General features: G+C 48.5%; 1 protein-coding gene across 1 annotated transcript in view; it reads right to left on the bottom strand.

Moving 5' to 3' along the window:
- EFCAB6 (EF-hand calcium binding domain 6) overlaps positions 1–21,884 on the bottom strand; it is a 258,271-nt gene extending 236,387 nt beyond the window's left edge. The window contains exons 1-3 of the mRNA XM_055565985.1: positions 21,727–21,884; positions 20,259–20,465; positions 950–1,095 (exon numbers count right to left, since the gene is read on the bottom strand). Of these exons, the coding sequence (XP_055421960.1) occupies positions 950–1,088 (139 nt within the window). The 5' untranslated portion in view covers positions 1,089–1,095; positions 20,259–20,465; positions 21,727–21,884. The remainder of the gene's footprint in view (positions 1–949; positions 1,096–20,258; positions 20,466–21,726) is intronic.
- Between the last annotated feature and the right edge of the window lie 406 nt (positions 21,885–22,290).

The following is a 22,290-nucleotide window of genomic DNA, read 5'->3' as shown; positions in this document are numbered from 1 at the left end:
AATAAACGGTTGTACATCCATACATGAGACTATTATTCAGAGAAAAAAAAGGAATGAACTGTCACACCATGAAAAGACATGAAGGAGCCTTACGTGAGTATTGCTAAGTGAAAGAAGCCAATATGAAAACACTTCAGACTGTATGATTCCAACTAAATGACGTTCTCAAAGAGGCAAAACTACGGAGACAGCAGGAAGACCAGTGGCTGCCTGCAATCAGAGGGAGGGAGGGATGAACAGGCAGAGCACAGAGGCGTTTCCGGGCAGTGAGACTGTTCTGTGAGATGTGGTAACAGTGGACCACGTCGTCACACATTGATCAAAACCCAGAGAATGCACAAAACAAAGAGTGTGAACTCCAGTAATGTATCAGTAATGGTGTGTCACTTGTAACGACTGTCCCACACCACTGCGAACGCTGGTAATAAGGGAACCTGGGGAGGGGAGTGCAGAAGTGTACAGGAACTCTCTGCACGGTAGCTCAGTTTCTCTGTAAACCTAAAATTATTCAGGGCGTCCCTGGTGGTCCCGGGGTTAAGGCTCAGTTGGTGCTTTCACCGCCGTGGCCCAGGTTTAATCCCTGGGCAGGGAACTAAGATCTCACGAGCTGCACGGCATAGCATAAACAATTTTTTTTAAAAAAAGCTACTCAAAAAATATAGTTTATTAACTAAGAAAAAACCTGAGTGAGGCAGTATACTAGATAATATAGTAGTTTAATTCCATGGATCCTGTAATGTCTGGGTTCAAACCCCAACCCTGCCACCTAAAAACCACATAACTTTTGGGCAAGTGGCTTGATAAACCTGGGTCTCAGATTCCCCATACAGAAGATAGGTACAGTAACAGAATCTACTTCACAGCTTTATTGGGCTGACAACATATCGTGTGAGGCCTCTGTGCAGAGTCCAGCACATACTATCAGTATCATTCGCTCAGGAATACTCACATGAAGAAGGTCTGAACATATTTTGGAAAGCACTCCTTGAATATACTCTGCATGGTGAAGAGTGCGGTCTTGAATGTGTGAATTTCCGTGTGTAAGGACATATAATATGCCAATCTGGTACAACCGCCATTTTGCACATTAAATCCCTGTGAAATGAACAAAAACAGGTCACATGACCCTCAACCACATCCCCCAGTGAGGCCAGCCTCCCGTCTACTCCTTTTCTGAAAGGGCAACCGGGGACTGTAAAAATGTAGCTGGTCAGGATCTCGCCAATGTTTCAGAGACCGCCTCTTAAAGTGAATACAAAATTGTGGGTTTTAGACTCACTTTTATAGCAGATCCAATAATCTTCAAAGATGGGAAAACAAAGAGGCGTTTGGACAGGACACCTGAACCTACTAGTGACTCATTCTTGGCGGGCGGGGCGGAAGGGGCGGAAAGTTTCGGTCCTCTGAGCTCATCCAACACACAGTCAGAGGCGTAGCTGGGGAAAACAGCACCAGAAATGGTAGCGTGAAGGGCTCTGAAAACCTTCTCCAAAAGAGTAATGAGAACACTGGCAAGAACTGTCAGAATCAGCTGTTTCAGAACTCTGGAAACTAACCAAAGTTTGCAGCAATCTGGGGAGTACTCACTCATGGGAGATGCCAGAATCCGGGAATGAACCCCCATTTTGTGGCATTTTGACTTCCCCTGTTCCCTATCTCCCCTCATCCCCAGATCTGCAGTAGCCATGAAACCAACATCCTGCCATCACAGGGAAAACCCAGCAGCCCGCCAGACCCTGGAAGGGGAAGAACAGGGTGGAAGCACCTTCAAAGCCCCATTAGCATAAACTCTTCATTCTATGACTTACCAGAGGGCTCCCTGAAAAACCCCCACATGCAAGGCTGTCTTTATTTGAACTGATTCAGAGCTTTCCCAGGGAGGACCAGCTATTGTCAAAAGGCATTTGATTGGAAAAAAAAAAAAAAAATTTAGGGGCAACTGTTGTTTAAAATTCTAGCTGCCCAAGGAGCGTGGATAACAGATGGAGCAAATAACAGACTAACTAAATAGCTTAAACGGGAAAGCTGGGGAACAAGATGTCCGGAGGGGCTTTGAGAAGCTCCCACATATTCCTGGGGATCTACAAGGCGGTGTGCACGTCTGGGCTATGTGCTTGCTCAGGAAGGGCTGAGAAGGCCTGAGCACTGGCGGACATGGGCGGCTCTGCACAAGCAGGAGCTGAAGGCCGAGCCAGGGCTGTAAACTGCCTGCCTGGGCGTGGGCAGAAGGCTCCACACACACCAAAAGCCCTCAGCAAAGACCAGCGGGCTGCTGTGTCCAGGCGTGTAAAGAGAGTCCTGTCCCAGCTGCTGACCAGTCAGGGACACTTCGGTGGCCATGCATGACAAACAATACAGAACTTACCAAGTTAGTTTAGAAGAGCCTCTCAACAAACAAAATGGAAAGGAGGGCCGAGATGATTTGAGAACTGCCACATTCTTAAAATGCCCAGTTTTCAACACAGATTTCATGACACTTGCAGCCAGAAATGAAAGTAAGGCCACTCATACTTGTCTTCAGAAACCACGCAACAAGGGAAGAGTGCAAGGAAATATTTCAAGTGTCAAAAGGAAAAGAAAAAAAAATCCACCAACGTAGAATTCTGTATCCAGCAAAACATCCTTCAGATTTAAAGGCAAACACCTGATCATATCAACAAAAATTGAGGAAATGTCACCAGTAGACCTGCTTGTAAGAATTATTAAAATAAATTCTTCAGAAAGATGAAAAAACGCATGTGCAGCAGAACTCAGACCTATGTAAGGAAAGAGCATTAAAGAAAGAATAAAGGAAGGTAAAACAAACATATACGCAGGGCTGATAACAGAGCCCCAATATACACGAAGTAAAAGCTGGTAAACTCAAAGGAGAACTAGACACTGCAACAATGATAACTGGAGACTTTAATACGCACTCTCAGCATGGACACAATTAGCCAGAAGACTACCAAGGAAACAGAACAGCCGAGCAACGCTTTAAACCGACAGGACGTAACAGGCAACTGCAGCACGGCTCCCCCAACAGCAACGGGGCACACACTCCTCCCAGGGAGACACGCTCCTCCCAGGGAGACACGGGGCATTTTCCAGGGCAGACACCATATGCTAGGCCCTAACACAAGCCTTGACAGGGGGCATTTTCCAGGGCAGACACCATATGCTAGGCCCTAACACAAGCCTTGACAGGGGGCATTTTCCAGGACAGAGGACTGAAAGCGTCCAAGTATGTTCTCCAATCACATGGGAATGAAATTAGAAGTAACAAAAAAGTAGGTAATTCACAAATATATGGAAATTACACAACACATTGTTAAATAACCAGTGAGTCAAGGAAGAAAATCATGATAGAAATCAGCAAATACTTCTAGATCAGTGAAAATGAAGGCACAACACACCAGAATAAAATGGAGAATCTGGAAACGAACCCTTAGGTGCAGCATCAATTGATTTTTGATAAGGCTGCAAGATCATTCAATGTAGAAAGAATAGTCTTTCCAACAAATGGTGCTGGAATAACTGGATATCCGCAGCCAAAAGAATGAAATGGGACCCCCATTTCACACCATGTACAAAAATTAATGAAAAATCAACCAAAGACCTAAATTTAAGAGCTGAAAATACAAAATTCTTAGGAGAAAACATACATGTAAATCTTTGTGACTTGGAATTATGTGATGATATCTTAGATATGACATGAAAAATGCAAGCAACCAAAGAAGGAATGTTAACTGGACTTCACTAAAATTAAAAACTTTTGTGCTTCAAAGGATACTATCAAGAAACTGAAAAGACAACCCACAGAATGGAGTCAATTATTTGTCAATCATATATCTGATAAGAATCTAATATGTAGACTATATCAAGAACTCTTTGAACTCAATAATAAAAAGGCAAATAACCCAGTTTAACAATGGGCAAAGGGTCTGAACAGACACTCCTCCCAAGAAGATACACAGGTACATGAAAAATGCTCAATATCACGAGTCATTAGGAAATACAAGTCAGCACCAGAAGAAGGCATCAATTAAGCCCCCCTGGGGGCTTCCCTGGTGGGTCAGTCCATAAAGAATCCACCTGCAACGCGGGAGACCTGGGTTTGATCCTTGGGTTGGGAAGATCCCCTGGAGGAGGGCGCGGCAACCCACTCCAGTATTCTTGCCTGGAGAAGCCCCATGGACAGAGGAGCCTGGAGGGCTGCCGTCCACGGGGGTCACAACGAATTGGACACAACTGAGCGACTAAGCACATAGCACACACGGGATGGTATAATCAAAGAGACAGTAACAAGTACTGGTGAAGGACTGGAAACCTCACGTCCACGTAGAAACTGTACACAATGTTCACAGCAGTATACCCACGGCAGCCAAAGAGTGGAGACCACCCAAAGGCCCATCAACGAGGAAACAGATCAGCAAAAAGTGGTCTACTCATTCAGCGGGCTATACATAATTCTGGAGATGGAAATGGCACCGCACTGCAGTTCTCTCGCCTGGAGAATCCCATGGACGGAGGAGCCTGGCGGGCTACAGACCATGGGGCCGCAGGAGTCGGGCACGACTGAGGGACGAAAACAGCACGTACCAAATCTCAGCCACAAGAGGGAATGAAACGCTGATTCACGCTACAACACAAATGAGTCTTGAAAACTTTACGCTACGGCCAACCATGTACTGTGTAACTCAACTGATGCAAAACACGCAGAATAAATACATCCATAGAAATAGGAAGCAGATTAGGCAGTTGCTAGGGTCTAAAGGAAGGGGGATATGGAACAGCTAATGAGTATGGCGTTTCTTTGGAGGTGACAAAGGTTAGTGGTGATGGTCACACCCTCAGTGAATACACTAAAAGCCACAGAACTGTATGCTTTAAAAGGATTCATTTTATGGTATATGAATTATATCAGAATAGGACAGAAAATGGAGGGGAAGGAGGAGAGGGAGGGGAGGAGGCAGAGGCAAAGAGAGCAGCTGCTGGCCTGGGCACCTTTGGCATCGGGGATGTCCTGTTTATCTGGGGCGCTGTGGGGAAGCGCCCACCCAGGCTCATGCCCCACAGTTAGGGCAAAACTGGCTGTGCTCCCTACACCCGCCAGCAGAAGGCACTAGCCCTCAGTGGTCACCATGCTATTACATGCATTTAGGAATGTGCAACTCAGAGACTGCCAGTCTCTGGCTTATTGGCATTTCAGAAATCAGGGCAAATTTTTGATTCACTCCTTTCTGACCACTTTAGGTATAAGAGTAGGAGACAAAACTCTCCCTTGCCTCAAGTGAACCAAGAGGCCTAAGTTCAGGCTACAAGGAAGTTTTATAGCCATCGCCTGTCTGACGCTCCTAACTTGGCCATCCTTTTCAGCTGGGGAAAAAATGTTTTCTCAGGCTTCCCTGGTGGCTCAGTGGTAAAGAATCTGCCTGCCAATGCAGGAGACATGGCTTTGATCCCTGATCTGGGAGCTGGAGCTTCCCTGGTGGCTGAGTGGTAAAGAATCCACCTGCCAATGCAGGAGAAGCAAGTTTGATCCCTGGTCCAGGAAGATCCTACATACTGCGGAGCAACTAAGCCTGTGTGCCACAACTACTGAGCCTGTGCTCAGAGCCTGGGAGCCGCAACTCCTGAGCCCGTGGGCTGCAACTCTTGAAGTCCTCTCGCCCTAGAGCCGGGGCTCACTCAGCAACAAGAGAAGCCACCGCGAAGAGAAGCCTGTGCACCCCAACTAGAGAAAATCTCACGCAGCAATGAAGATCCAGCACAGCCAAAAAAGAAAACAGTTTTCCCTACTGGGCTTTACACTGCAACAAATGTGCATAATTAATAATAGTCAAACCAAGGTGGGTGTGCACGGCACTATTTGAGTACACAGAATCAGGCTAGGCAGCACCTCTAAAGCACTTAATCTGAAGAACCTCAAGTTTACAGGGTTGAAGAAATGGATTGGAACTTCCTCATGTACAGGAAATCCACATTGACCGGTGCTCAGCTTCCCTCTCTTCGGGCAGCCCTGACTGCCCAGCACGGCGTCAGTCTGCACCTGTCCTATTTGCCGCCGACTGTCGGCAGGTCCTTGCAGGCCAGGACCGCCCCAGGGCTAATGCTGGGTGAGGCTGAGAGCTTCCGCCACTCTCCCACATATCTCCTTCTTCAACCAGACACACTTGACTGCATTGAAACCTAGAATCACAGCACTGGTAAATTTCCAGAAGAACGTGGCTCTGTACATGCTCAGTCAAAAGGTGCTTGTTAAGCTCCTTCTAGACTGGAGCCTTCAGAGTCGGACACGACTGAAGCGACTTAGCAGCAGCAGCAGCAGATTGAAGCCTTGTGGCGGGGTGGGGGGTTGGTCAATGAACAAAACTGGCAAAATCACGGCCCTCGGGGACCTTAGATTCTAGTAATGGAAGACATACAGCAAATAAAATAAGTAAATTAAACACGAGTGGGCTTCCCAGGTGGCACTCGTGGTAAAGAACTCACCTGCCAATGCCAGAGATTCAAGAAAGGCAGGTTGGATCCCTGGGTCAGGAAGATCCCCTGGAGAAGGGGATCCGCTCCAGTCTCCTTGCCTGGAGAGTTCCATGGACTGAGGAGCCTGGGGGGCTGTGGTCCACGGGACTGGAAAGAGTCGGGACACGATTGAGGCAACTTAGCACCAGCACTGTACACATGCGTAAATGCTGTGGGGATAAACAGAGTAGAGGAGGAGAACAGGAGACACTGAGCAAAGGTCTGAAGGGAGCAGAAGGGAGCAGAGCCGCCAGGAGGGCAAAGAGGCAGCAGGTGGCAGACGGACGGAAAGCACTGGGCCGGTGAGCGCTAGGCTGTGAAGACGCTGAGCGGCTGGAGGGTTAGGCACAGGATTACGCTCTGGCCTCTGTACTTGGAGGATCCCTCTGGTTGCATGTCAAGAATGTATCGACAGAGGCTCAAGAGAGGAAACAGGAAGACTGGTTTCAAGTCTCCTGCCATTGTCCATGCAAGAGGAGCTGTGGCGGGGAGTGGGGTCCTTCTGGGGAAAGTGCTGAGGAATGATCAGATTCCAGGCACATTCTAAAGAGCCAGTGTACTACCCTAACTCCCTTACAGATCTGATCTGCTGTGCAAAAGAAAGGCTGGATCGATTGGCTGTGAACTGAAATGGGAAAGATAGCAGGTAGACTGTGTCTGGAGGGGAAGATCAGGAATTCCTCTGGACATGTTACATCTGAGATGCTTACTAGCTAGCCCGGTGGAGATACTGAATAGGCGGCTGGATGCACGAGGTTTGATAAAGATAGAAGTTTGGGGATCATCAGCATTCAACGCACGTAAAGGCATGCTATCTGACCAGCCTACCAGGAAAGGGGGTGTAAGAAAGAAGAGTTGCCAGGGCCAAGCCTTGGGGTACACTGACTTTCAGAGCTCAGGGACATGAGGAACCGGCAAAGGAGACCGAGGAAGAGCAACCAGCGGGAGAAGAGAAAAACCGGGGGACCGGAGCGTCCAGGGAACCGAGTGAAGAAAGTGTGTCAAGGAGGAGGGGGTGATGCTGTGTGTCAAAGGTTACAGGGTTAATCACGCAAGATGAGGACCAAGAACTGCCCCGGGACGAAGCCAGGCAGGAGCCACCGATGGCCTGAACAGTAGCCACACTGGTGGAACCGGGTGGTTGGCAGGAAGCTTGCTGGAGTTCAGATGAACTCAGAGAAGAATTGGTAACAGCAGACAGGGGCACCTGTTTCCAGGAACTCGGCTATAAAGCAGCAGTGGGGTGGGGGGCAGCAGAGGAGAGATGGGCAGCCACAGAGAGCCGTCTTTATCACAGGAGAACTGGCAGCAGGTCTGAATACTCGTGGTCGCGACCAGCCTTGGGGGCCAAGAGGGATGAAGCGGGAGAGAAGGGAGGGAATGGATGGTTCCAGTGGGTTTGCCAGTGGAGACAGGATCTCCTTGGGTGCCGGAGCCTCTTCTAGGCACAGGGATGGCTCATGACAACCAAGACAGCAGAGCGTGTGAGCAGACACAGAGCAGAAGGCACGCAGCAGTCCCCTCCTGTCGGCTCTCTCTTCTCGGGGAAAGGGAAGTTGGGTCAGCAGCAACACATGAGGACGGGGACAGGTGTCTCAGGACTGAGGGGGAAGGGACAGCCAGCTGGATGGGAAGGCGAGTAGGAGGGCAGGAGAAGCAGCACGCATGACTGGCAGAGGGCTGAGAGAGCCCACCCGAGGCCCGTGGACAGGAACCTGAGGGCCAGGGCAGGCGGAGGCGGCCTTTCTCCAGCCACAATTAGCTGCTGGACGGGGAGGCCACCGAGCTGGGTTTCATCTGGGTCCGCGTTTTGGACAGCGGACTTCCCTGGTAGCTCAGATGGTAAAGCATCAGCCCATGATGTGGGAGACCAGGGTTCGATCCCTGGGTCGGGAAGATCTCCTGGAGAAGGAAATGGCAACCCATTCCAGTACTCTTGCCTGGAGAATCCCATGGACGGAGGAGCGTGGTAGGCTACAGTCCATGGGGGTCACAAAGAGGCAAACACGACTGAGCGACTTCACTTTCTTTCTTTCCTCTTTGGACAGCACGTGTGAAGCAGCAAGAGGAGGGCATGTGTGAGGGAAGTGAGGACATGCCACAGCGTGCTCGGGAAGGAACACCGAGGGTGCAGGAACGATGAGGCACGTGAGAGCCAAACCCGGACCGCTGTGAGCGCGGAGCCTGCCTGGGAGTCCCACCTAAACATCCTTGGTGCAAGCACAGGCTGAAGAAGAGACACAGAAGCTCCAGCTTATGAAGAATTTTAAGGGGGAAAAAAAATTATTCTAATCCTATTAGCATTTAATAGGGATTCCTTTGAGCCGGGAAATGCGCTTAAGATTTATGAAAAAAAAAAAACAACTCATCATTTAACCCTTCCCAGCCCAACCACCTACGGCTCTTCCCATTTCATAGGTGAGGACTCGGGAGCGCAGAGCGGGAAGCGACTGGCCCAGGCACACAAAGCGAAGCCCGAAGCTGGTGCCCAAGACGGGCCCCTCCCAGGTACAAGTCAACAGCCAAGGCTTTCCTGCTGCTTTTTTGCAAAATAAACAACAAGCCCCTTGAAGGCAGTGGTGCTGCACCTCTGCCCGCCCCCGACCGCCACCTGCACGGTTAGGGTACCGGGCTCCCGCCTGCCCTGCGCTCCGAGCACGGGGGTGGGGGGATCGGCCGTGACCGCGCTCCTCGTTGTGGTTATCGCTGATGCAAACAGCCACTTTCTTTATTTTGTCCATAAATTCCCTTCCTAATAACAATAAGGCATGCCAGGGCTCTGGCCTCCTGCCTTATTACGCCACCTGAGGAGTGAGATAATCACCCAGAAATGGACTGCCTGTTGTGCATTTTATTACTTGAATGCAAAGTGATTCAATTCAAGAAACACTTAGTTGAAGACAGAATGAGAAAAAAAAAAAGTAATCATATGAAAAGTAATTCCTCCTAATGCTGCTGAGTGCACTGCAGGGAATAAGCCTCTTCCAGCGGGAGAATGGTCTGGATGACCTGTTGGGTCTTCTCCGATCCTCATTTCTACCAACTGCGGGACTGTGAAAGCTAGTGAGACTTCAATTATGACATGAATATTTCAGAGAGCCAAATCCGGACAGCTCTCAACACGGAGCCTCCTGACTGGGTGTCCCACCTAAACATCCTTGGTGGGAGCACTTGCCAACCAACTCTGCTCTCGACCATTCATCCTCCAGCCAGTGCTGCAGGCGAGAGTGGAGGGCCAGAGAGAAGAGTATGACCCACCCGGCCCCCCAGGAGCACGAGACCTAACTCAGGATTTGAAGAAAATGGCACGTGTTTTCAAAGAGCAGGAACGAGGTACCCCCGCAGCATGTCCGGCTACCCGGACGGCGCACCTAGAGTCACGGTGATGCCTGTCTCCCTGACCTGCATCTCCCGGCGCAGGGGCTGACTTCAAGACTTTGCCCAAGAGACGTCCTCGGGGTCCATCTCAACAGGACGAGCTATTATTCCATTTCCAGATTCCTCAAGCAGACAGAACATGGTTTTCTGTTGTTACTAATACTATTACTTTCTCTGTGCATTTCTTTTCCATCAAAAAAAAAAATTAGTTTTAAAAGGTTACTGAAGCAGACATACAGCCTTCAGTGGTTCTTCAAATGTGGTCCCTGAAACAGCCATACCAACATCACCTGGGGCCTTATCAGAAATGCAAATTCCCAGGCTCCACCCAGACCGACCAACCTGAATCTCCTGAGCTGGGGGGCCCAGCCGTCTGTATTTTAATAACAAGCTGGGACCACTGCTTCACAAGAATCTGAAGCTGATTTACAAGGACAAGTCTATAGTTTTTAAGGAAGCTCATGAGGAAAGTTCCCAGTTTGACATCAAAATGGAATTAAAAGACCGGCACATGCTGTATTTAGGGGATTCAACCACCGTCACCTCACAAGAACCCATTTTTCTGGCCACTGGTTAATCATCAACCTTGTGAGTTAGATACCACTATGCACATTTTTAGCTTCCCTGGTGGCTCAGATGATAAAGCATCTGCCTTCAAGGCAGAGACCCAGATTCAATCCCTGGGTCGGGAAGATCCTCGGGAGAAGGGAATGGCAACCCACTCCAGTATTCTTGCCTGGAAAATTCCATGAACAGAGGAGCCTGGCAGGCTACAGTCCATGGGGTCACAAGAGTTGGACACAACTGAGCAACTAACATTTCATTTCATTTTTCATCCACATGTTTAGAGGCAGAGAAATGAAAGGCAGGAAAAGCCAGATTTACTCATGAGGCCAAGACCCAGAGTCACCGAGCTTTTTGCCCAACTGTACCAGGGGTGTGCACTGGCCCAGGTGCCTGTGCGTGGCCTGCGGGCAAGCTCACACAAACACGGAGATAAGAACCATGAAGTCTGTACATATTAATAGAGCGATAAGAAAACCTATCAATTGTCAAGAAAGGATACCTTGCATTTGCAAAGCAGTCTAACAATTCTGCAACCTACTCAAAAGAACATGCAGAAAATTAAGTGAGTCATCTACATAATGGAGAAGGCAATGGCAACCCACTCCTGTATTCTTGCCTGGAAAATCCCATGGACAGAGGAGCCTGGTGGGCTATGGTCCATGGGATCGCAAAAGAATCAGACACAACTTGGCGAATAAACATCTACATAAACAACTAGTCAAATATGAGGATTCCTGGGTTCGTGGCACTAACATGTGAAGCCCAGTCTGCCTCCCTCATCTGGTCCCATACTCCCTTAAGATCTTAGAATTGGCTGGCAACCCCTCACTGCTCTAAACATAGGAATTATAAGAATGCAAGTTGATTTACAAATATATTTCAAATGATAGGGTATCGTAAAAAACAATTTAGCCAGTCATCTGAATTCAATTTAGCGGAAAATTCCGTTTATAAACTGACCTCCTTCCCAGCCAGCACCCAGACAGTCTGAGCATCTCAGCCTTCCTCCATCCAGGGTCCCCACCCTCCGCTACACCAAGGTCTCCTCAGACCCCAACATGGGCTTTCACCTTCCTCCCAAACCTCATTTTCACAAATACATTCTTTTGCAGTGTAAATTTCACGTCTGCCCATATATGCCACGAGACCCACCCGCATCAGCTCAGAAGTTAACTCAAAATAAAACACAAGGGACTCTCCTGCTGGTCCAGCGGTTGAGAATCCGCCTTGCAATGTAGGGGACGTGGGTTCGATCCCTGGTCGGGGAACTAAGATCCCACAATGCCTCGGGGCAGCGAAGCCTCAGCCGCCACGGAAGACGCCCCTCCCCACCGCATGACATGATGGTCCCGTGGGCCACAACTGAGACCCAACACAGCCAAATAAATCACAAATAAATATTTCAAAAATATATATAACACAAGGCTCGCCCAGTCTGAGCAGGTGATTATTTACCACTATTATAAATAATATAGAACACGTGGAAATGGAAAAACATGTTTAGGACAAGGTTAAGAGGAAAAGGTATACATATACACATGGTATAAAAATGTTATTTCCAAGGGTGGACAGGGTCTATTTTGTAGACAAAATAGCTATGTTGGGATGTTGCTAACATCAGTCTTTAAACGTTCTCTAATAAACATGCATCGAATTAACAGACATGAGTTTGAGCAAATTCCAGGAGACAGTGAAGGACAGGGAAGCCACAGACAGGCGTGCCTCAGTCCATGGGGTGTCGGGGAGCCGGACACAGCGTAGTGAACTGAACGACAATAAACGTACATTAGATACACGACACAGCGTGCCTGCCAGGGCCTACCCGGCAGCACAGGACCCAACTCCTGCCTTTGTCACCCTCCCCGCCTGCTTCCCTCGGCCCCACGGGGCCCTCTGCCCAGATCCCCCGTCCTACTCCTCACCCGGCTAACTCCTCTCTCCTCCAGATCCCAGCGTGCCCACCCCCTCCTTGGAGACGTCTCCCGGCTCGCCTCGTCCACCTCCTCCTGGTAGAGTCTCTCATCACAGTCTGTCCTTCCCCTGAGCTGCACGCATCTCAGTAGGTAATTATGCTTGCATTTGGGAAATTATACACTTCATTATAGACTGCATGAAATAAAAGAGTGGTTCGGTGCTACGGTACCCTCTGCCCCAGTGTACCCAGCACACCTCTGCAGCTCCAAAAGTGTTTGTCAAATTAATGAAGGGAGGATTTTCACAGCCCAGTCATCCAAATAGCATTCTCCTCCCAAAATGCACACATGCACGCACGCACACACACACACACACACACTCTCTCTCTCTCTCTCTCTCTCTCTCTCACCCCGCCATTCCTGGCTTTTGTTCCAGATCCTCACTCTTTCCCGTCAGCCAAGGTACAAGTCTTGGCATCATCTGGGATTTCCCATTCCCATCCCCTGTACTGAGAACCAGTGGCCTGAGCGAAAGGTTTTCCTAATTCACACCCATGACCTCAGGATTGTTTGATGTCTGTGTTCCCTGTTAAGAACTATCAGTGCCACGAGAGCAGGAACCACACCTGAAGGCAGCAGTCCAAAAATCATGCTTCCTGAGTTTAACTGAATTGAGTGTTGTGGGCTCGGGATCATTTATATCAGCATGAATGCCTTGCTGGCCCAGAACACAGAGCCTTAAAGAAAAAGAAAAAGCTTATTGCAATTGTTTGTAATACGCCTTCTCTACCATGGACACAAACACCTAATCTCAGAAAGTGCCTCAGAAACTCACTCTTACCTAACGAACACTTCCAGGCTCACCACCACACCTAACGTGCTGACAGATACGGCAACAGACGACAGAAAAACAAGTTGCGTCGGAGGAACTGACCGCACGTCGGCTGTCAAACGGTTGTTCCCAGCTCAAACACGGTCTCCCTGGCAGGCTTTTAAGATGTAATTGCTGGAAACCACTGGGCCCTGCCCGCTCCTGTGAGCCGACCAGGAGTGTTGAACGCATCCTGTTTTTATCGCAGCCGGCCCAGCAAGTCCTCGGATGCTGGCAAAGGGGACACGCGATGGATTCCCAGCTTGAGCTTGGCAGCGGGAAGCCGGGCAGCTGCTGCCACCTGCAGTGGGACACGGGGACCTGCGCCATCCACAGGGCTCTGCCAGCCTGCGGGGAGGCATTCGCCGAGTTCACCGTAGCTGTCTGACAGCTGGGGTCACGTGGAGCACCCAACGAAGGACCCCGACTTTAAAACGTACAGGCCGATGCTTGCTGATATGATATGTAAGTTTCCTAGACAATTCCAAGAAGCAGCATTTGGCACACGCCTGCTGGGTGAACAATGGAAACAAAGCAGACAGAAGTGATCCCGGTTATCACCACCAACTTTCTGAGCCTGGCACCGTTGAGGGAACCCACCGCGCTCCTCCGAGCCGTCAGCTGACACAGACCTTCAGGAACAGCGGCGGCTCACTGGCCTTGGGACTGCTCCGTGCGGTACTGGGGACGGTGAAGGTGTTTGTTTGGGTGCTATTTTGTTTCATTTCCTTCAAGAAAAACTATTTCTGAATTGGTGAATTCTGGAAATTAAGAAAGCGGCGGAGTTAGGCGGATTTTCTTGTTTAGCTCACCAAACCATGGGAACAGAGCCTTCAGGTCTGCAGAGCAACCCAGCAGTTTTGCAGGTTACTGGAGAACTGTGCCCACCGCCACAGGCAGGTCCTGTACATGAATTTCACACTATATTTTGGGTTTCTCACATAGAGATATTTTATGCCAGCACCATGAGCACCACTTCTCTTCCCATAACTCAAACTCACACACACTATACATACACACACCACACACACAAGCACACATACACCAAAACCATATACACACATCACATACACAAATCACACACACACACACACACAGACTACCGCCACATTTTAAAATGCTGATCTCTTGTTACTTCCCTGCTTTAAGAACTCCAACTGCTTCCTACTGCCCTTAGAAAACTGACCATGGTCCGTAAGACAGCTGAGGTCTGCTGCTTTCTCCATGACTGGGATCTGGCCCTTTCTAAATGGCAGCATGGAGAAGGCGATGGCACCCCACTCCAGTACTCTTGCCTGGAAAATCCCATGGATGGAGGAGCCTGGTGGGCTGCAGTCTATGGGGTCGCGAAGAGTCAGACACGACTGAGCGACTTCACTTTCACTTTTCACTTTCATGCATTGGAGAAGGAAATGGCAACCCACTCCAGTGTTCTTGCCTGGAGAATCCCAGGGACGGGGGAGCCTGGTGGGCTGCCGTCTATGGGGTCGCACAGAGTCGGACACGACTGAAGTGACTTAGCAGCAGCGGCAGCAGCAAGCGGCAGCAGGGACTGTCTGGGGTACCTGGAGGACACCTGTGACGTTGGTCCCCTCGCCCTCTCCACCCCTCCCTTCACTACCTGAGTTCATCCTCATTCATGTAGATTCCAGAAACAGCCCCTTAGATCGCATCAGGTCTCCAGCTCCCTTCTAATCCATCCTCCTCTGTGGCCAGGATCTCTCTTGCTAAAGCACACACACACACTTACGTTACTCCCTGGCTTAAAAAACATGCAAGGCAAAATTACCCATGTGCTAAAATTTCACATAACTATGCACCAAGAGAAAAAAGACTGAGTCCTGTCAAGACAGGTGAAATCTGAATAAAGTCTCTATTTGTTACTAGGACTGCAGCAGAGACAGCACCCTGGTTTTGCTAAGTGTATTGTGGTTATTCTGTAAGATGGTACCATGGGGGAAGCTGGGGGCACATGGGAACTCTCTGTACTAATTCTGCAACTTTCCTGTGAATCTACATTTTTTAAATTAAAAAAAAAAAAAAAACCCACAACATGCATTTGTATGACTACTCCAGGTATACAAACTGAAGTCAGACTCCTAATTGTGGTTTGTATAAGGTCATTCACATTGTTAATAAGCTGGCCACAAGAAACTTCCAGACACCACAGCTTCATGCCCACCGGATTTCACACAAAATCCAAATGAATATACCATGCAGGTCCTCACTTCATCTTTCAAAACTGAGGGTGGAGTCCCCCCTTTCATGAGGCCTTTCTATCCTCCTTAAAACTAATCATGCCTTATATAATCCAGAAAAGAAGAAAACCCTAATTCAAAAGACACATGTCTTAGCAGCACAACCTAAGTGTCCATTCACAGATGAATGGATAAAGAAGTTGTGAGACATATATAAATATATAATATCCCATTTTACTCAGCCATAAAAAGGAATGAAATAATGCCATTTGCAGCAACATGGATGGACGTAAAGACTGTCATACTAAGTGAAGAAAGTCAGAAAAATGAGTATCGTATGATACCTTTTATACATGTAACCTTTAAAAAAAGTATAGAAATGAACTTATTTACAAAACAGAAATAGAGCTCACAGACACAGAAAATAAACGTATGGTAACTAGATGGGAAAGGGGGAGGGATAAATTAGGATTTAGGGGTTAACAGATACACTCTGCTACATAAAAAGCAGGTCAACAGCAAGGCCCAGGGGGAATGGCCTACACTCACGGTCTGTGTGGCCGGTACATGAGGGACTTCCCTGGTGGTCTAGTGTATGAGGCTCTATGCTCCCAATGCAAGGCAGGGCAACCAGATCCCACACGTGACAGCTAAGTTCATACACCACAACTGAAGATCCCACATGCCGCAACTAAGACTCAGTACAGCCAAATAAAATTAAAAAAAAAACAAAACCTATAATGAAGAAGGATCTGAAGAAAGATGGTAGGTGTATAATCGGATCACTTTGCTGTACACCTGAAACTAACACAACATTGGTTTTTGTCTGTTTTTAATTTTTGTCTGTTTTTAATTTTATTTTTGGCCACAATGAATGGCATGCAGGATCTTAGTTCCCCAACCAGGGATCAAACCCATGCCTCCTGTGGTGGAAGCACAGAGTCTTAACCACTCAGCTACCAGGGAAGTCCCAATTCAACATGGTTAACCAGCTGTGTGTGTGTGTGTGTGTGTGTGTGTGTGTGTGAGAGAGAGCGCCCAGTCGCTTAGTTGTGTCTGACTCTGTGCAACCCCATGGACTGCAGCCTGCCAGGCTCCTCTGTCCATGAGATTTTCCAGGCAAGAGTACTGGAGTGGGGTGCCATTTCCTCTAGCCCCACATCTACCTTCACTTTCATTCTCCGCTTCCAGGCTTTTCTCTTGGCTGTTTATCTGTGGCCCCTCCTCGCCAGGGAGCCCCGCCCGTGGAGGCAGTCAAGTGCGCTCACCATCTTTACGCAGCACCTACCACCATGCCTAGCACACAGGGGCGCTCTGTTCATCTCTGTTCTGGATGGACCACGGCTATTAACAGCGAACACTGCCAGGGTAAGGAGCCTGGACTCATTTCACCCTCAACCTTGAAACCTAAACAGTGTTCTTAGCATGAGCAAGGCCCTGTGATGAGTTCTTTAGGTCACCCCCGGCCTGACGTCAACCTCAGTTTAGGTTTTCTAAATAAAGAGAATTCTAAGCCATTCATGAGTACGAGTCTATCAAAACGTAGAGTAAGGTTGAAATTAGCAAGGAAAATAAAACCAGTGCCCCCCAAACAAGCACCAAGTCACAGACCATCAGATACACTTATTAACCACCGGCAAAAAACACGATTAGAAGGCTATCCTACTGATGTATTTGTTTATTTGTCAGATGAGCACGGGTGTCCAGTTTTTAACAGATGCTATTTATATCAAAATCATAACAAAAGTGCCATCCATCTGCCTTGGCATCCAGAGAAGACATAATTCAACATGAGAGTAAGAAATGTGCACAGCCCAACAGAAATGGCATCAGAAGCAAAAACTGTTGGAACTGAAATCATGGGGGGGAAATTATCACTTGACAAAACTGGGAAAAAGTTGCAAGCAGCACAAAAGATTTTGGCAGCTAAATCCAAACACTTGAGAAAAATCTTCTCCCCATCTATTCTGATATCAAATGATGTTCTGTCATAGTAGGAGCATATTCACTTTAAAGCTCCCTTTTGGACCTTCTACACACTCACTCCCGCATTTACTGAGCATCAAGGGTTTAGAGTTAAGAAGACGTGGAGTCAACATCGGCTCCATTACCGACCATGCAAACTTGCGAGGTAATTAACCTTCTCGTCACCCAGTTTTCTCATTTGCAAAACAGAGATAATATCTCTCTTTAAAGCAAGTGTTCTTACCAGGTGGCTCAGTGGTAAAGAATCCACCTGCTAATCAAGACACAAGTTCAATCCCTGGGTTGGGAAGATCCCCTGGAGAAGGAAATGGCAACCCACTCCAGTGTTCTTGCCTGGAGATTCCCCATGGACAGAGGAGCCTGGCGGGCTGCAGCCCATGGGGCCGCAAAGAGTCGGACAGGACTGAGCGACAGCATGCACGCACACTCTTAATCTGGGATCTAGGGACAAGGTTCACGTGTGTGCACTTCCGGACCTTCAAACTCTCTGAGATTAAATTCCAAAGGGCGCGAGAGGTGATTTTTCCAGAGGGAGGACACATGGCTTCCACCTGGCCCCAAGGGGCAAGTGGCCCACGGTGGCCAGTGCAACCCTCTACAGGCTGACGCTAGCATTCCCTGGTGGTCCAGTGGTTAAGACTTGGCCTTCCAAGGCTGGCGTGTGGGTTCGATCCCTTGTTGGAGAACTAAGATCCCACATGACACGGGGCATGGCCCAAAACAACCAAACAAACAAACAAGGCTGCCGCGGGACCCAGACAATGTATCTAAAGAGACTGACGCACGTGGGCTGTGCTCACTCCTTGATGGCTGTCACAGACTCTAGGTCCTGGGAAGGCAGAGAAAGAAAAATCAGAGCCCAGGTGGAAGGCAGGGAGACCATTATGGTGCAAGGTGCTGAGTATGGTCTTGGCTTTTACAGAAAGGGCAAAAAAGGATGGCAAACCAAAGTCAGTCCAGAAACGGTCCAGCAGGAGAAGATGAGAGGGTGGAGACCCCAGGCAAAGGAGGGTGGCGGGCCATCTCTGCGGTGTCCTCACTGCCTACACCGGGGCCTGGCGCGTGGCAGGTGTTCAACAGGTAACTGCTAAGCAAACAAATGGCTGGAACCAACCCCGGGGACCAGATAACACCATTCACCGAAAAACAAAATTCAGACGGTGTTCCTGAAAATTTCTATGCTGCTGGCTATTGTTTAATCTTATTTTGTTATGTATTTTGTGAATTTTGACTCTGATTTGTGCCTTGTACTACTCAATAATTCTATACAAATGCAACAGTCTACATTTCTTTCCCTTAATAGCTAGGACACTGAGCCTACACCCTGGGCACTCTGTGTTAAACGGATCATCTGGGACTTGCCGATGAACCCCAGGAGAAATGTCCTTTCGATGGAGGCATTAGAAACACTTTCTTTTTTCCAGAGGAATTAAAATGCCTTATTTGCCTGGACAAAAGGAATTCAACTTCTTTCTTTTTTTGGTTGTTTTGTTTTTAATTTTCTTTTTCCTGAGCTTAAGAAGTTCATAGCTAATAAAACAAAAGAGAGGAAGACTCACAAATACAGAGAAGAAACCAGTGGTTACCAGTGGGGAGAGGGAAGGGGAGACGGGCAAGATGGAGGTGAGGAGGAAAAGGGGGTTGTTATGGGATTACGTGAAATCATGTGTGTGAAATTTTAAAAGATTATAAACCACTATAAAAAATTTAAAGAATCTTTTATTTGATTAAAAACAAACAAAAAAAGAAGCTCACAGCCAAATTTGCAGCCCAACTATATTAATCATTACGAATTATCTGACTATTCTCTTCTTGAAGTTACTTTCCTATTTACCGTATTGTATGTATTGTTACAAGTCCCCTCAAAGCCCAGTAGGACGTGCAGGGCACACACATCTCTGAGAGTGTGAGAGGACTGGCTGAGAAAGCAGGCTCTGTCACCAGGCAGTCCTGGAGCAGAGGTCACATGCCACCACCTATCTGTTTTGCAGCCCCTTAGCTTCTCTACATCCTTGCTACCTCATCTGTAAAATGGGATAATAAGTGTACTGTTTCATAGGCAAGAAGCACTCAATTTAAAAAAGGTAATAAGAGGTTTCAAACTGTGCCTGGAACACAGTGAGTGCTCAGTATTAGCCAGGAGGAGCAATGGTAATAGAAATAGTTAAACTGCAGAAAAACAGGTGAAAAGATAACAGTGGAGCCTGAAACAAATTAAACAAAATAGCAGTAAAAGATTGAAACCAAGAGAAAAAAGTAGAAAACGAAGCTCTTTTGTACTGGAAGTGTATCATGTTCATATGTTATCTCCATTCACAGAGTTTCCCCCAACACTCCTTCCCTTTACATCTCCTCTTCTGAATGGCATCGATGTCCTAGACAGCACTGTGTGGAAAGTGAATCAATATTTAACTAGTACAAGGATCCAATCTGTCTCACTGTACAAACCTAGATCTGGAGTGAAAGTCGCTCAGTCACGTCCAGCTCTTTGCAACCCCAAAGACTATACGGTCCATGGAATTTTCAAGGCCAGAATACTGGAGTGGGGAGCCTTTCCCTTCTCCAGGAGACCTTCCCAACCCAGGGATCAAACCCAGGCCTGCTTCATTACAGGCGGATTCTTTACCAGCTGAGCTACAGGGGAAGCCAGGTCTGGGGGTAATTTTAGATAAATACATTTTACAAAAAGGTCAGCTCTCTTGTGATATTTAAAGGAAGAAAGTGACTTTAGCTTCTTGCCTCATCACACTTTCTCATCTATATTAAACAGCTGATTTTTCAACCCTGGCAGGGGAAGGAGTCGCCCAAGAAAAACTTCAGTGACTCTCCTCATCTACTAACCTTAAACATTCACTTGATCCCAGTCAAGAGGCTTTACGAAAGCAACTGTCTTATTAACAGCCAGTGGGCTCCCAGTGGATTCCTGCTCCGGGCGGGCCCCAGACTCCTGAGCATTCTGCTAGAGCTGGTTCTGTCTCCATGTGCCAGTCAGCTGGAGGGATCACAGCAAGGGCGATGCAGAGATCTCTGCACGGGAGAGGTGGACAGCTGCAAAAGGGTACGGACACAGAAGACAAAGTGGACAGCAGATTTAACGTCTCAGGTAAGCAATTCTTGACAAATACCTACAAGCACAAGCACCTGCCATGAGCCAGGCCCTAAACTCATTGTGTCGTTCCCATGAGCACAGCTAACTGAAATAAATCCTTGCCCTCCTAAAGCTTGCAGTAAGGCTGAGGAAGAGACAAACATGTTCACAGATAATCAAAGGGCCCTTGCCTGATTCACCTTCAATTCCCCAGATTTAGCCAAGTAGATACATCTGTTGAAGACAATGGATAAAAGAGAAGGAACAGCAGCATGTGAAAGTCGAAAAAAAAAAAATTTTTTTTACAGCATTTCTGTAGGTCCACTCATTTAGCGGCACACACAATTTAAGAAACATTATTAAATTATTCCTCTTGAAAATGAAATAAGAGTCTTCTTAACAGGGGCAAGACATCTTGAAAGGCAAAGATTTTCAGGACAGAAGGAAAAGGAAGTATGGGGTAATTCAGCCAGTGGTCTTAAATAACCGCTGAACATTTCAGAGAGTGCTTCCAAACAGAGTTCTGAGGGAGGCAGGGATCACTCCTGCGGTTTGAGGAAGAGGAATGTTCCAGAAAGCCTGAAGATTCTGATATGAGACAGAAGTGCTCAGTTTGAATTCTGGCTCTGCAACGTCTAGTGGTGTGATTCTCAGGGACAGCCCCCTTCACCCTGCGGGGTTCAAGTCCTCATTCTCAAGGCGGAACTTAAAATATTCGAAAAGCTGCTGTGGGGACAAATGGAAGAAGAAAACATGAGATATTCTGTAAGTCGGAGTGATGTGACCCTCAGAGAGACTGGGAGGCAGATTCACCACCTTCTACGTTGTTTATAGTCTGTCTTTATAGAAATATAAAAAGGATGGGGCTATTCACTGCAAGAGAATATTCACTCTGGGAGATAGTGAAGGACAGGGAAGACTGGCGAGCCGCAGTCCATGGGGTCGCAGAGTCAGATGTGACAGCGACTGAAAAACAACAACGAATTCACTTCAGGAGCTCCCAGACCCGACAACGGCTCCTGGCACAGGCAGGTGCGCCACATACACACGTGCGTGAAACGAGTAAACGGGTCACTACCGCTCTTTGGCCACAGACAAGGAGGGGATGCGACGTGTCCCGGGGATGTGGCACCCCAGAGCTGTCCTCCCGGGCCCTCCTCAGCGCCCCCCACACTCCCCGCTCCGGGCTCGTGCGCTCTTGCCGAAGCCGCTCCGCCTTACCCCGGCCCCTTTCTCAATCCTCCGACTCATGGGAGCCAACTCGGCTCGCGGACTCCAGGGCCCCCTGGCCACAGAGGCCCAGCCCACGCGGTGTCGCTAGGACGCTGTTGCCCGAGCGACGACGGCGCTCGCTGACTGGAGAACACGTTTCCCCACCCGGCAAGAAACGGAGCTCCAATTGGCCAAGTCGGCTAGGAAGTTGTCGCCGAGGGGCGTGGCCAGGCCTGCCCGGTGGCTCCGCCCCCCGCCCCGGGGGAGGAGCTTCCGCTGGAGGTCAGGTCCTCCGCGGGGCTGGTACCCCGGCGAGAGTCAGGTTGATGGGCATCGTGGGAGCTCTTTTCTGTTAATCTGGCCGTCGCGCGAGCTGTCGGACGGGTCGCAGAGTACCGCTTCGAGCCGCGTGGCCGGGGGAGGTTAGTCTCATCCTGCGAAGCAGACTCCTCACCTGTTAAAAAACCAAGCGTACCCACCCAGAGCCTGGGCTCAGGATCAACAAAGTCCAAGTGAAAGTCGCTCAGTCGTGTACGACTCTTTGCAACCCCATGGACTATGCAGTCCATGGAA

The sequence above is a fragment of the Bubalus kerabau genome, chromosome 1 (genome assembly GCF_029407905.1).
Source record: "Bubalus kerabau isolate K-KA32 ecotype Philippines breed swamp buffalo chromosome 1, PCC_UOA_SB_1v2, whole genome shotgun sequence".
Lineage (NCBI taxonomy): Eukaryota > Metazoa > Chordata > Mammalia > Artiodactyla > Bovidae > Bubalus > Bubalus kerabau.
This window is presented reverse-complemented; position numbering and strand designations above follow the sequence as displayed.